General features: G+C 38.1%; 1 protein-coding gene across 7 annotated transcripts in view; it reads left to right on the plus strand.

The window, feature by feature from the left end:
* tox2 (TOX high mobility group box family member 2) overlaps positions 1-15,155 on the plus strand; it is a 145,590-nt gene that overhangs the window by 113,152 nt on the left and 17,283 nt on the right. For 4 of the 7 annotated variants that reach the window (XM_079627973.1, XM_079627970.1, XM_079627971.1 and 1 more), the window contains 2 exons: positions 4,496-4,729; positions 10,114-10,344. In XM_079627973.1, coding sequence (XP_079484099.1) covers positions 4,496-4,729; positions 10,114-10,344 — 465 coding nt within the window. The remainder of the gene's footprint in view (positions 1-4,495; positions 4,730-10,113; positions 10,345-15,155) is intronic. The other 3 variants (XM_079627974.1, XM_079627975.1, XM_079627976.1) reach the window with 1 other exon arrangement.

Below are 15,155 nucleotides of genomic sequence, written 5' to 3' on the forward strand. Positions count from 1 at the left end.
TCTCTCTCTCTCTCTCTCTCTCTCTCTCTCTCTTATTGATCAATCTCTCTCCCTCTCCCTTCCCCCCCCCCCCTCTCTCTCTCTCTCTCCCTCTCCCTTCCCCCCCCCCCCTCTCTCTCTCTCTCTCTCTCTCCCCTCTCTCTCTCTCTCTCTCTCTCTCTCTCTCTCTCTCTCTTATTGATCAATCTCTCTCCCTCTCCCTTCCCCCCCTCTCTCTCTCCCCCCCCTCTCTCTCTCTCCCCCTCTCTCTCTCTCTCTCTCTCTGCAGACAGACAGCATTGCAAACAAATATTCAATATGTCATCTAAATGTGCAGTAAGCAGCCAGCAGACAATATATTGTTTGTTTAACAATTCACGCCGACTGCTTTGTCTAAATTGACAGTAAAGAGAGAAGTCGTTTGCTGAAGGTGCACGTCTTTATTCTTCTGATTATAACCGTGACTCCAAATAAATTGAAAGCAAATGTGGTTTTGGAATAACAGGGCCGGCCACGCTCTCACAAAACACTCGCTCGTTTGCCGATTTCGTTCGCTTAGAATTGCTTATTTTAATGTGAAATGTGAGAGCAATGTCTTTAGAAAATAATAAAAGTCTAATGTTAAAATAAGAGATGAAACGGTACAGTAGACTCTGTTTAAAGGACAGCAAATATTAATGAAAACGTCTCTTTCCATGCATGCTGAGTTTGATCTGTGTGTGTTTGTTATTGTAATAAAGCTGTTATTTAACATTAGTTAATGCATAATGAGCAGTGCATGTGCTATAGTATCTCTGTTGACGTTAGTTAGTGTAATAAAAACACAACTGTTGATAGTTTATGGTCCATTAAATAATATTTACAGATGCTAGTCAATGTATTACTTGAAATTAATTAACACTAACTAAGATTAATAAATGTTTTAAGGCCCATTCACACCAAGAACGATAACCACAACTATAACCACACAGCTTATGAATAATAAAAACTCTGACAGCCAATCAGAATCAATCCTGCTTCTAAGAGCTCGAGCATTTAAAGCGACAGACGCTAATTTATTAATCGTTATAGTTATCGTTCTTGAAGTGAAGACCTTAGAAGCATTTTTAATTGTTAGTTCATGTAATGTATTTAACTAATGTTAATGAACAGAACCTTATTGTAAAGTGTTACCAATGAACTAAACTAAAAATACTTTAGTTTTATTTTAAAGGTAATACTTTTACTAAGGTAATTCATTATTTATATGATACAATAATTCAAATTATCACAGAAGTACTGGGATAAAAGGTTAAAGTTCGGATGTAAATACTGATGTCTACGGTAACGGTAGTGATCAAAATATAGTAAATCACCTTCTGAAAGTAACATGTTACTTCAAATTAACGATTGCATCATTATATCATTACACCAGTAGGTGGCGACAAGTGACTGTTTAAAATGCATTCGTCATTGAATTATTCATTCAAGAGATTCATTCAAAAAACGCTGATTCATCCAGTAATTAAACAAGTGACGTATTTATGAGTGAGTCATTGAATCATTAATTCAAAAGAGTCGTTCAAAAAACGCAGATTCGTCCAGCAATGAAACAAATGATGTATTTATGAGTGAGTCATTGAATCATTCATTCAAGAGATTCGTTCAAAAAACGCAGATTCGTCCAGCAATGAAACAAGTGATGTATTTATGAGTGAGTCATTGAATCATTCATTCACGAGATTCATTCAAAAAACGCTGATTCATCAAGTAATGAAACAAGTGAAGTATTTATGAGTGAGTCATTGAATCATTCATTCAAGAGATTTGTAAAAAAAACGCTGATTCGTCCAGTAATGAAACACGTGACGTATTTATGAGTGAGTCATTGAATCAATCACTTAATCCTATTTTTTTTTAAATTACTCAGAGTAATTAAACATTTTAAATAGACTGCAGCAATGAAATTGTGCCAGAACCTCTAGTAAATTACATGTTAATTTGTTTAGTTGTCTGTTCAGAGCTGTGGGAGAACGTTTGAAGCAAAATAAATAAATAAAAATAGCAATTTATACAGAATTGTGCAGCTCTAATCTATGCAAATGGTTATTTTGTTGCGCTTTCCAGAGAATCTCATCTGGTTGTGTACTTGTCAGGTCCCTAAACAGAAAGAGAGATAAAACACAGTTAATCGTGTGCATTTTTCTCATTTTATTATTATTATTATTATTATATTTTGCACTGCCTTTTCTCAGCAAGAAATGGGCCAGTAATTCGAGTCAACACTATTGAAATGATATTCAGAATTTCAAACGGGACGAGGGCGCTGCAATGATGCTTTGGAAACAAATACCATAAATTATTCAGCAAGCGAGCGAGCGAGAGAGAGAGAGAGAGAGAGAATAGACTATGATAGATTGGTGGTTTTCGCGGCTGACTGCGGAGTCGTCCCGGTACCTTTTGTCCCAACAAAGGTTCCAATCACAGAATTGGGCCGTAATATGAAAATTCGCTCAGTGAGCCCATTGGCTTCTCTCTCTCTCTCTCTCTCTCTCTCTCTCAATCTCTCTCTCTCTCTCTCTCTTGTCTTTTGTGTGTTGTGCACCCAGATTAAAGAAGAGGGTGATGCTCTTGGCCGGCAGCGGTTGCTATGGAAATGGGGTTGCCGTCGCTATGATAGGCCATTCATGTTTGATTAATTGGTTTTTCAATGCTTCTTGGTTTGTGAAAGCCCTTAAAGAGCAACTCCACGGAAAATGGAAAATTAATGGATTCTCTCTCTCCCTCTCTCTCTTGCTCTCTCTCTCTCTCCCCAACATTAAAGCTATTTCGCTGCATTTGAAAATTGAACTAATGGTGTTGCTGAAATTTGATTTGAGGTTGGAGGTTGTGTTTGGGCTGCTTTTGGAGGGGCTGTTGAGTATTCGAGATCTGAGACGTCTAAATGAGGAAAGCCTTTGTTTCACGGCTGCTTTTGTACCGACACACTGTAGGATGTCCTGTATATTCCCGGCTAGTTCATCTGAGCTGCGCGCACCCCCTGCGTTTGTGGACTTCATGCATTTTTCTTGCTCTTTCATTCTAAATTTCCTCTATTAGCAAGTCTTGAGAGGTTAATTAGCACTATTACAAGCTCTCGCTAAGATCACAGCCGTTACGGTAATGTTTACTCGGCCCAGACCTCTCTGGCTTCATGAATCATTTTAAAAGCACACAGTTGATGTTTAATTCAGCTCAACTCGTGAATGTTGCATGGAGCTAATAAATGCAAGTTCATCAACTTTCTCTATTTCTCGTTCTTTTTGATTCGTGGTTGGCTAAGTATTCCTATTTATGTGTAAATGAATACATCCGTTCGCAGTCCTGCCGTCGACATCCGCTCACATCTCCTGATGAGATGCTTTTTGAAGAGCAGCCACGGAAATGAAACACGGTGAAATATTAAAATACAAGAGTTGCAGATACTCAGTTTCAGAGGATTCTGTAAAACTGTTTTTTTTAGCAAATTAACTCACTTAATTTAGCAATGCCTGGTTTGAAAAAGAGGATTTGCATGCTCTTTTTTGCATGGTATAAATGCAGTAATGTATGTAAAATAAAGAGTTGCATCATTGCACAGCATCTTATCGACCACAATCAGGTTTAACCAGGTGCAAAATGCACTCAAATATTAATGTACAGTTGCAAGATGGAGAATTGCACCATGCAAATTCGCTCTTCTGTATATACAGTAGTTGTATATGCATTGCTGTGTATGGTTATTTACTCAATTGTTTATGCATATATGATTTATGTCTTATGTGGTGAATTCTTTCTGATGTTTTTAAGTGTCAAGTCATTATTGTGGTTGCTTTGGGATTCTTCCGGGTTGAGCGCCAATGGCGTTGTGGCTTTCTGAAGTAGCTTTGAAATTCATGCTGAGAGAAGTGCGGTTGATGACTTACAGTAAATCGTGCTTATCTATCTAGATCACTCTCTAATCTGTTTATGATATAAGTCAGGCTGAAACTATAAAGGACACTTTCAAAACCCCAGGGTTCAGTTGCATTGCAATTTTGCACAGCGTTGTATATCTACAACCTCACAATGCATTGATAAAAGCTTTGTTTTGTACTAGCTAGTCATCGTAGAGTTAACTTACCTTAAGCTTAACTAGCCACCAATAATCAGACGTCTGCTTGGAAGGGTGAGGGAAGAAGCGAATTATCTTTTAAAGGGTTTCTAGAAGAGTAAACCGACCTCAGTTGCACTGAGAGAGAAACCATTTTCATGCATTTGTAAATCGTGCTAGATTGTGCATTGCAATTTTGCATATTTACGGCATTGATACAAGCTTTAGTTAACTTGCCTTAACCTTTAAACCTTTTAAGACCTTAACTAGCCACCAATAATCAGACGTCTGCTTCAAAGGGTGAGGGAAGAAGCGAATATCTTTTTAAAGGGTCTCTGTAGACGAGAAAAGACTAAACCGGCCTCAATTGGTTATTTCTTTTCAAAATTACTCGTAGTAAAGTCTGGTCTTCTTCTCTCACCCTAGATGCCGGCGTTTGCGGGGCAAGCGGGCAGTTATTACCCCCGTGCCCACCACAGCCCCATGCTAAACAGATCTGCCCGGATACTGCCCCACCCCATGAGCGCCCTGTCCCAGCTCAGCTCTCAGATTGGCCAAGGCTCCTTTACTCACGGTTCCCCATCATCGTCAGGAAGTCAGTCAGCCACGCCCTCCCCCTCAAGCTCCGCCCAGGAAGAGGAAGCAAAGTACCACTCAAAGGTACATCAACGTTTCCTCCAGAGATCTGGCGTTTTGCAGAGCGACCGGCATGAAGTTGCACGCTATTTGCAGCGCCGACTTATTTTTCCTCATGCATTTATCCTTATAACGACTTAATGCATTATGTATTATGAACATGTTCTTCTTAGTTAACTTGTGCTTGCTTAAAACAAGCACTATTCATTTATATGCAGAATATACTGTATGCAGAAATTACGGTTAACTGAGATTAATGCATTCTGTAAAATTATCCTCAGCTCATTGCATTAGCTTATTGTAAAGCATTAGTGATTTGTAGTCAATGATTTTAAGATTTACTGTAGATTTTAAACGTTGAAAGTCAGAAATTAATACTTTTATTCTGCATTAACACATTCAGTTGCTCAGAAGTGACAGTACTCAATGTTACAAAATCAATAAATGCTGTTCTTTTGAACTTTCCATTCATTAAAGAATCCTGAAAAATAAATAAATCAAGGTTTCCACAAAAATATGAACTGTTGTCAACATTGATAATAATCAGAAATGTTTCTTGAGCAGCAAATCCTCATATTAGATGATATGATAGTAATGATGCTGAAAATTCAGCTTTGATCACAGGAATAAATTACACTTTACTATATATTCACATAGAAAACAGATATTTTTAATTTTATTAATAATGTTTACAGTATTTTTGATCAAGTAAATGCAAGAGACTTCTATCAAAGTCTTAAATCTTGCTGACCCACACAGTGTTGCACGACCAAAAAAATAATAATTATTATGATTTAGTTTGGCTACAGAATCATACATCATCAGTGAATGACCTCACAGCTCATGGCAGGTCTGAAAGGTTTATATATTATGGAAAATAATGGATGTGATTTTGCCTTCCGGAGCCATCTGTTGCGCGTTATAGAGGAGCATAAATGGCAGACGAGAGCTTTGAGAATAATTTCCTCTCTTTATTTAAAAGCAACTTCAGTGTGAATGTTTTCCGTGTGTTTACAAATCTCTGCATTTTAACTTCACATCTTGACGTCTTTTGTTCACTGTGATTTGCTGGCAAAAACATGTTTCTCTCTCTTTCTCTCTCTCACTCACTCACTCTCTCTCACTCTCTATCCTTCTTTTCATTTTCATTGTTCCAGAAAACCAATTACTCCTGCTTGTCCGTCATCCTCTCCTTTTATTGGAAGTGTCAGTTTGAATTTAATTTGAATGTTGCATGTAATGCGCAGGCAGCTCGAAATCCCTCATTATCGCAACGCTGCATGCTTAATTGGATTGGAGAATACAAAGAGTGAATTAACTTACATGATGTTTAAATGACATTGTTCTTCAGCGAGCTTATGCAAGAGTCCGGCACAGTCCGGTGCAGTTACACCTGGTCCGAGTAGATCTAAACCACTCTGTTGTTGCCCGTCAGAATAAGTCAGAAGTCTTTCAGTCCGCCGGGATTGTTGGTTCAATCCTGCTGGATTTTAATAATAACGCCGTCTGGACAAAGGGAACAATTAGCACATTTCATTCCCAGTGGTATTTCCTCTCCTCGACACATGCAAACACACGCTAATGCATTTAAACTCTGTGACACTGACACAAACACATTCATCCTGCGTTTCGTTTTCCTCGGGAATGTGCCGTGCGTTTATGGAGGACATGTGTGTTTGTTTACGCTTAATCAAATTAAATGTATATAAATCTGAAGCATTTAGAGGCCAGATTCCAATCTATTCCCAGCATGCATTACCTGGCGTGTGTGTGTGTGTGTGTGTGTGTGTGTGTGTGTGTGTGTGTGTGTGTGTGTGTGTGTGTGTGTGTGTGTAATTGACATATGCTGTGTATATTCATGCACGCGTGAATGTGTGTGTTTTTGCACATTAATTGAATCCAGGAGTCTTTAGTCTGGAAATGTGCAGCTGTGCACATGTATGCGTCACGCGTGTGGACATGCGCGCGCACACACACACACACACACACACACACACACACACGTTTGAATGTGGAGTATGCACAAACACACATGCACACACACACACACACACATGCACACACACACACACACACACACGAGACACGTTTGAATGTGGAGTATGCACACACACACACACACACACGTTTGAATGAGGAGTATGCACACACACACACACACATGAGACACGTTTGAATGTGGAGTATGCACACACACACACACACACACACACGACACGTTTGAATGTGGAGTATGCACACACAGTCACACACACACACACACACACACGTTTGAATGAGGAGTATGCACACACACACACACACACACACACACACACGTTTGAATGAGGAGTATGCACACACACACACACACACACGAGACACGTTTGAATGAGGAGTATGCACACACACACACACACACACGAGACACGTTTGAATGAGGAGTATGCATGCACACACACACACACACGAGACACGTTTGAATGAGGAGTATGCATGCACACACACACGAGACACGTTTGAATGAGGAGTATGCACACACACACACACACACACACACACACACACACACGTTTGAATGAGGAGTATGCACACACACACACACGTTTGAATGTGGAGTATGCACAAACACGCATGCACATACATACACACACACACGAGACACGTTTGAATAAGGAGTATGCACAAACACGCATGCACACACACACGTGTATAAAAGCTCTTTCTCGTGTTACTCTAACGCACGCAGACTCGTTTTCACATCGAACACAAAGCAGAACATTGCATTTGCTAAAGCAACATTAACAAACTTCATATAAATCTTCTTCTGAGGCGTGTTATCGCCACATTACACGAGAACTCATGTACAGTATGAGGAACCAGAGCACTTCTACATACTCTACATATATTCACTCTCCAGAAAAACATTGGACTGACAACATGTTTGGACTTGATTCAAATCAAATCCTCACAGTTCTGAGAGAGACATATGCTCTTGTCAAATCACATATGAATATTTTTGGTATGAAATTGTATTAATTCATATTGAAAACATAGTTTTGGACATGAAATTGTTTATTTTCTGTGTTGATGTATTTCCAGTTGGAAGTTGAGTCTTATTTTGCAGAACAATTTATTGAACTAAAATTTCATTATTGTTACAAAACAAATGAATCATAAAATATGAATACATATATTCATATATTATTAAGTAATATAGTAGTATATATAATAATAATAATGTTCTTCATAATTTAAAAAAATATACACATATAAAACTTTGAATAATATGATTATATATATATATATATATATATATATATATATATATATATATATATATATATAAACATTTATTTATAAAGCCCTTTACAACCTCAAGGTGATCCAAAGTGCTTTCCAAAAAAAAATGTTTTTTTAATTATATGTATAGATAACATGTATATATATAAAAGACTAGTCTTTAGTGTTTACTTTTTAATATTTTCATTCACTATATATATATATATATATATATATATATATAACTTTTAATAATTCTATAATATATTAACATATTCATATATTATTAAGTAATATATTAATATATAATAAAATATATTAACATAATAATAATATATTAATAAGTATTATTTTAGTATATGTAATAATATGTAATAATTCATATTATAATAGTATAGTCTTTAATATTTACTTTTTCATAATTTCAAAATGCTATATACACTATAATTATATTATTTAATTATATATAAGATGAATAATAAAACTTAATTATATATATTAATATAAAAGTCTAGTCTTTAGTATTTACTTTATAATATTTCATGTTTTTTTTCACATTAAAACAAAAATCAATAGTTTCTGAGTCATCGCGTGCTAGTTTATGATTTCATTTTGACTCAGTCTAATGGCGCTAATGTTGTTGTGCGTGATCCTCATCATGTAAATCACATGTAAAGTCAGACGTGGATGGAGACTTTACCGCGGTGTTTTAATGGAGCATCAGCCAGTGGTTCACGCTACATTTCCTCTCCCTTCAAATTAGTTTCTCATTTTTGGTACATTGAAAATGCTGATGAGAGAGAACGATGTTATCTAACCATCAAGTTCTGCCCTAGAAACCTCGTTCACTCGTTTGCTTTAACTCTTCTGTGTTCTCACTCCTGTTAAAGACAAAGATGTATTGTTCACCATTCTTCATCTCTCTCCCTCTCTCTCTCCCTCTCTCTCTCATTTCTACTCATTTAAATAATGGAATTGTGTTTCTATTTTAAATGCACAGTGGTTGTAGATGAAGAAACTCATATTAGTGTGCATCAGACATGAGATGATGCAGCACTGATTCAAATGGGATATTAACAACGTCTGCTGGACTCTCTGCATTAAGAAATCAATTTCAGCCGCAATGTTTGAGCGCTCAGAAGAGAGTCCATGAACTGTCAGGGCAGATTACAGCGCCGGCGCTTGACTGAAAGCATTCTGCAATCCAGCGCATCCCATTTTTATTTCATGATGTTTGCAGATAAAAGACAACCCGCATTTGCATCGCCAAACACACGCATGTGACTGGAACAGCAGTGCATGCTGGGAGATGTAGACGCACTTGAAGAACTCTTAGAGATCAACAAACTACACATGCATTTAATATTTCATTTTCATTCTTTGCTCTTCTAGGAAACTGAACTAGAATGATTCCAGCACTGATTTGTATAGCAAGACTTTACCGATTGGCGATTGCTTATTTTATGTAGAATACGGGACTTATTTTGCCATATCCCGCAATGGACTTTTTCCCAATTCTTAAGTAATAATTAATGAGCGCACCGTCTTTGTACAGTCAAACCAAAAATTATTCAGACACCAGATATCATTTTTGATATTGTTTTACTAGTGTGTGCAGGACACTATAGTTCATTTATGTAAGTGAGGAGAGTGTACAGTGACTACCAGTAAAATTTATAAAAAATTGGGACCAAAAATTATGAGCTGATCATGTTTTGCTGAAGTGTTTTTTCTTTAATTGCTAATGCTCTTTTTACACACACACTGAACATACTGAAGCATTGCTTGGTCACTGGTTGAGCTAAACTGGTATTATCTAATTGTGTAGTTAAATTTACCAGCTGACAGATATTCAACATAATTCATGGGTGAGACAGTCTAACAGAAGGACGGACAAAACCATCAAATATCATCGAGTTCTGCTCATATTTTATTACCAACTATAGCGAATAACCTGTGATAATGTGTAAAGCTGTCTGAATACATGTTAGTTTGACTGTATATCTTAGTGTTTGTTTGTAGTCACAATGTCTGAATGCAACATTGAAACATTGACTATTTTGTTGAACACAAGAGTTTTTGCATTTGAGCTTTAGACAGATCATCAGTCTTGTCGACTCATTGGTTTTCTCTCTCTTTCTCTCCAGATCACAGGAGAGAAGCGACCCTCCTCTGACATGATGAAGCCCAAGCCCAAACCTCAGAAGAAGAAGAAGAAGAAGGACCCGAACGAGCCGCAGAAGCCCGTCTCCGCGTACGCTCTCTTCTTCAGGGACACTCAGGCCGCCATCAAGGGCCAAAACCCCAACGCCACCTTCGGGGACGTGTCCAAGATCGTGGCCTCCATGTGGGACAGTCTCGGAGAGGAACAGAAACAAGTCAGTAAATGCAGAGCGACGTTTTCTTGCTCAGAAGTTGCTATTTTATTGCCCTGGAGACGTAATGGAGGTTTTAGTTATAGAGTATTTCATTTAAATATCAGCTTTGTCAAAGATTTTAGTGGGTGGGTGGATGGATGGATGGATGGATGGATGGATGGATGGATGGATGGATGGATGGATGGATGGATGGATGGATGGATGGATGGATGGATGGATGGATGGATGGATGGATGGATGGATGGATGGATGGGTGGATGGGTGGATGGATGCATGGATGGATGGATGGATGGATGGATGGATGGATGATGGGTGGATGGATGGATGGATGCATGGATGGGTGGATGGATGGATGGATGGATGGATGGATGGATGGGTGGATGGATGCATGGATGGATGGATGGATGGATGGATGGATGGATGATGGGTGGATGGATGGATGGATGGATGGATGGATGCATGGATGGGTGGATGGATGGATGGATGGATGGATGCATGGATGGGTGGATGGATGGATGGATGGATGCATGGATGGATGGGTGGATGGATGGATGGATGGACGGATGGATGGATGCCATTCAAATCTTTGAGTTTGGACAGATTTTTTAATGCTTTTAAAATGAGTGTCTTCTGCTCACCAAGGCTGCATTTATTTGATCAAAAATACTTAAAAAATTGTGAAATATTATTACAATCTAAACTAGCAGTTTTCTATGTGACTATATAGTAAAGTGTAATTTATTCCTGTGATCAAAGCTGAATTTATCATCATTACTCCAGTCTCCAGTGTCACATGATCCTTCAGAAATCAGTGTAATATGATGAATCATTTCTGATTATTATCAATGTTGAAAACAGTTTTGCTGCTTCATATTTGTGTGGAAACCATGATCAATTTAATGCATCCTTGCTGAATAATATATTTTTTTTTAACGGATTTGTATATACAGGTAGACAGATGATCTAGTAGATATTGATGTGCATGAGAATACGTGTGTGTGTGTGTGTGTGTGTCAGTAATGAGCGGTGCATGAGCTCGACTGAGATGTGTGTGTGTGTGTGTGTGTGTGTGTGTGTGAGAGAGAGAGATGGCCGCTGTATTTTTAGCATATCCTCCATAACACACGGCTGCTATTGCATGTCAAATAAGAGCACCTGCCTCGGTGACGGAGCGCCCGCGCTCGCGACTGATATTTCTCTCGCTCGCTCTCCTTTTTTCTTCCTCTGAGAGCTGCTGTGTCCTTTTATTTGCAGTTAATTTTTGCCTCCTTCACTCTCCCCTCTTCACCATGAATCTTCATTTTGCTGCTGACACCCTTGAATGTGAATTCCTCATTTCCTGGGCTCTTTTTATTTATATCTGTTGCCTGGTGATTCGATCATGCTGAGAATACGAGATTAGCCATCACCCAGCGCCCTTCAATTCCCCCTCAAGGACATCTGCTCTCACAAATGTTATTGTTTGTGCATTTTAACCCTTCGTTCGCTGGAAAACTCCAGGCTTCGTTTGCTTTTTCTACACAAATAAGGCTCGTCCTTGGGCGGCGCGTCCGTGTGTTGTGTTTATTTGTCTGGGATAACAAGGTGACTCTCTCTCAGTTGGGAAAGGGATTGTTTCTCAGCGCATCTGTTCTGTGTCGCTGGAGCTGATGAGGTCACGAGGTCACGTGTCCCCGAGGTGCGTTTAATTCGCTGATTAGCGCTGGTTATGTCATCTTTCGCTGAGATCATCACCTGCTACTAACGTTTGGCCCGACTGGACGTGTAGAAAGGCAAAGTATTACACTTTTCAATCCCTATGAGTCGCCTATCCGGACCGCATGTTTATGCATCTATTATCCATCCAGCAATCAAATTCATTCAGTGTGTTACTTGCCGTGTTATTGTAGTTATTTGATCAATTTAGTTTCATAATAGGCTTTACACCCATTTTTTCTTCATTATTATGAACATTTTTACACTTTTTTATGCATAAATATGTCCAGATATATTTATGGACACTTCTCCCACACTTCAAATTTAATAAAAAAACAATAACATTTTAAAATATAGCTGCAAGCAGCAATCACCGGGGCCAAGCGCAAGCAAGACGACAAGACATGCCAAAGTGGCTGGGAGTGTGAGACCCACTGCAGCAAGGAGCAATTAAAGACATTTAAAGATGAATTTTGGCAAAATGGTTGAAAAATCACATACAATAACTAAAAATATGATTATCACTTTCGACCAATAGGTGGCGCAGTTACGAAACTGATGTGATGTGGTCAGAGTGAAGTGACAATGACACATACAAAGTTTGGTGTCAATATGTCAAGGCATTGCAGATATAAAGCCTGAATAGTCATTTTGGCATCATGCCTCAACTTTGCCACTGCGGTATACGAAAACGGTTTCGTCTATCGACACGAAATCCATAACTTTTACTCGGCACGGTCTGGAGATGACACGATCCGATTTTGGTGAAAATCGGACGTTCGGTCTAGGAGGAGTTCGAAAAAGTAGGTTTTAAAAGAAAATAAAGATGGCGGACAGGAAGTTTGGCTGACTATGGCAAAATTGGTATCTATGTTTTCAGCATAACCCAAGGAATCTATTGAGATCAGTGCCATTACTATAGGCTAATTTATTCAAAAGTTATTAGCATTTTTGGAAATTTCATTATAACTTTTGACCAAAAGGTGGCGCTGTCTCATAAATTTTTGAGTACTTTTAGGGCGTTGTACTGATGACCCATACTGAGTTTCGTAACGATACGTTCATGCGTTCGTAAAATACAGCATTTTAGCACATAATTCAAAATGGCCGACAGCCAAAATGGCCGATATGGGAAAATTGGATATCAGTCGACTCAGCACGACGCCCTGAATCTAACGAGACCACTTTTGTGATTTTTGGACAAACCGTTCAGAAGTTATAAGCAAAAACATAAATTATTCATATCTCCGGACCAGTAGGTGGCGCTGCGCCGAAACGCAGCAAGTAGTCTCAGGTCATGCTTGTGACGACATGTACCAAATTTGGTCTGAATCCGATAAAGCGTTGTGGAGATACGGCCTTACGTCTGTTTTCGCAAGCGCTACGTAAAATTTATTTGCGCGGTATTCGAGAACGGTAATTCGAATCAACTTGAATTCCATAACTTTTGGTCGTCATAGTCTGGAGATGATCTGGTTCATTTTTCGTGAAATTCGGAGCATTGGCCTAGGAGGAGTTCGAAAAAGTAGTTTTTTCGGAAAATTCAAAATGGCGGGAAAACTATTATGACGGAAAATGACGTCATAGGGTGCAGTCGAATCGTCGTGAGCTCAGGAATCAGAGGAAAAAAGAATTTTGTTTCTAGCCCTTGTGGTTCAAAAGTTATTAGCATAAACATGAGTGAAACTTTGGACAGCTGGTGGCGCTAGAGGGAATGAGTTGGAGACTCCAAATTTGCTATGGTGATAGTTCAGGCTGTCCTCTATCACTGTGCCAATTTGTATAAGTTTCCCGCAAATGGTTCTATAGGCTGCCATAGACGCCCAGTCGGAAGAAAAAGAAAAAGAAAAAGAAAAAGAAGAATAAGAACGGGAACAGATACAATAGGTGCCCGCACCTTCAGTGCTTGGCCCCTAATAATGATTAACTTTTCTTTTTTTTGTTGCATTGTGATATTACCATTAAAATTGAGCACCCCCTCCCCCAAATTCTCGCTTCTGCACTGTAAATTTTTTTTTTTTCATGATTTGTTATCACAACTTTTTATATTTTGTCAAATCAACTTCGGTAACTAATGTGTGAGGATAACACTATTTTGAGATTCTGTTTATTAAACCATTGTTCTTCATTGTATTAACTAAAAAAATTTATTACAACGAACTCAAAATTTTAAGGCAACAAGGTAACTTGCTTTTTTAAGTTAAACCAACATTTCTCTTTACAGTGTGTAATGTGAAAAAAAAAACATTTTTAAAATTGTATTTAAAGTAGAAATGTTTATATATGGTAGCAATTGTTTAATTACCTTTTATTTATGCAGATTTAAATAGTTAATTGAATTCCAGTACTTTTTCAGTGTACTTCAGTCTTTATATGTTGCTGTAAGGCTGTATGCGATGAGCTTTAGTGCTCATATTAATCTTGCACAACATTATGATTCCCGTCCTCAAAGCGCAGTATTGTGTGACGAGAGCGGAGTGGGAGGAGTCACGAGGAGCCGCTCTGATAGGGCCATTAGTGGATGATTGATAGGCCTCTGCTCCAATAGATGACTGTCATTTCTTTTAGTGATGGCCCTGACCTGTCAGTCATGTGAATGATGAATATGTTAAATGATGTAGAACCGCGGTGACTGAACAGGCATAATTCCAGCCGCCCTCTCAACCGCGGGCAATAAGCCCTCGTTCCCTAACATTTATTTACTGCTCAGAGAAGCTCCAGAGCTGCAGTCACACCACGGTCATTACACACACTCTTCTGCACACACACAAACACGTTCCAGCAGCTTTTTACAGTTTATGTTTATTTTATATATGTATTTGTTTTTTATTTTTTCACTTTTTTTCACTAAATCTCAAGAATATTTCCAGATGTATTCTAGACACGTACTTCATATTTCATAAAAAAAATGTTTTAATAAAGATTAACATTATCACTTTTTGTATTGTAACATTATCATGTAAATTTAGCTCAACCTCCCCTCACCCCCAATATTTGATTCTATTTTAGTATTTACATTTTTTTTATTTTTTTATTTTTTTATGCATAGATCTCAATAACTTTTTTTCGTGCATGTTTTGTATTTATTATTTATATATACATGTTATTTATATATA

Source organism: Phoxinus phoxinus (assembly GCF_949152265.1).
Source record: "Phoxinus phoxinus genome assembly, chromosome: 11".
In the NCBI taxonomy this organism is placed as follows: domain Eukaryota; kingdom Metazoa; phylum Chordata; class Actinopteri; order Cypriniformes; family Leuciscidae; genus Phoxinus; species Phoxinus phoxinus.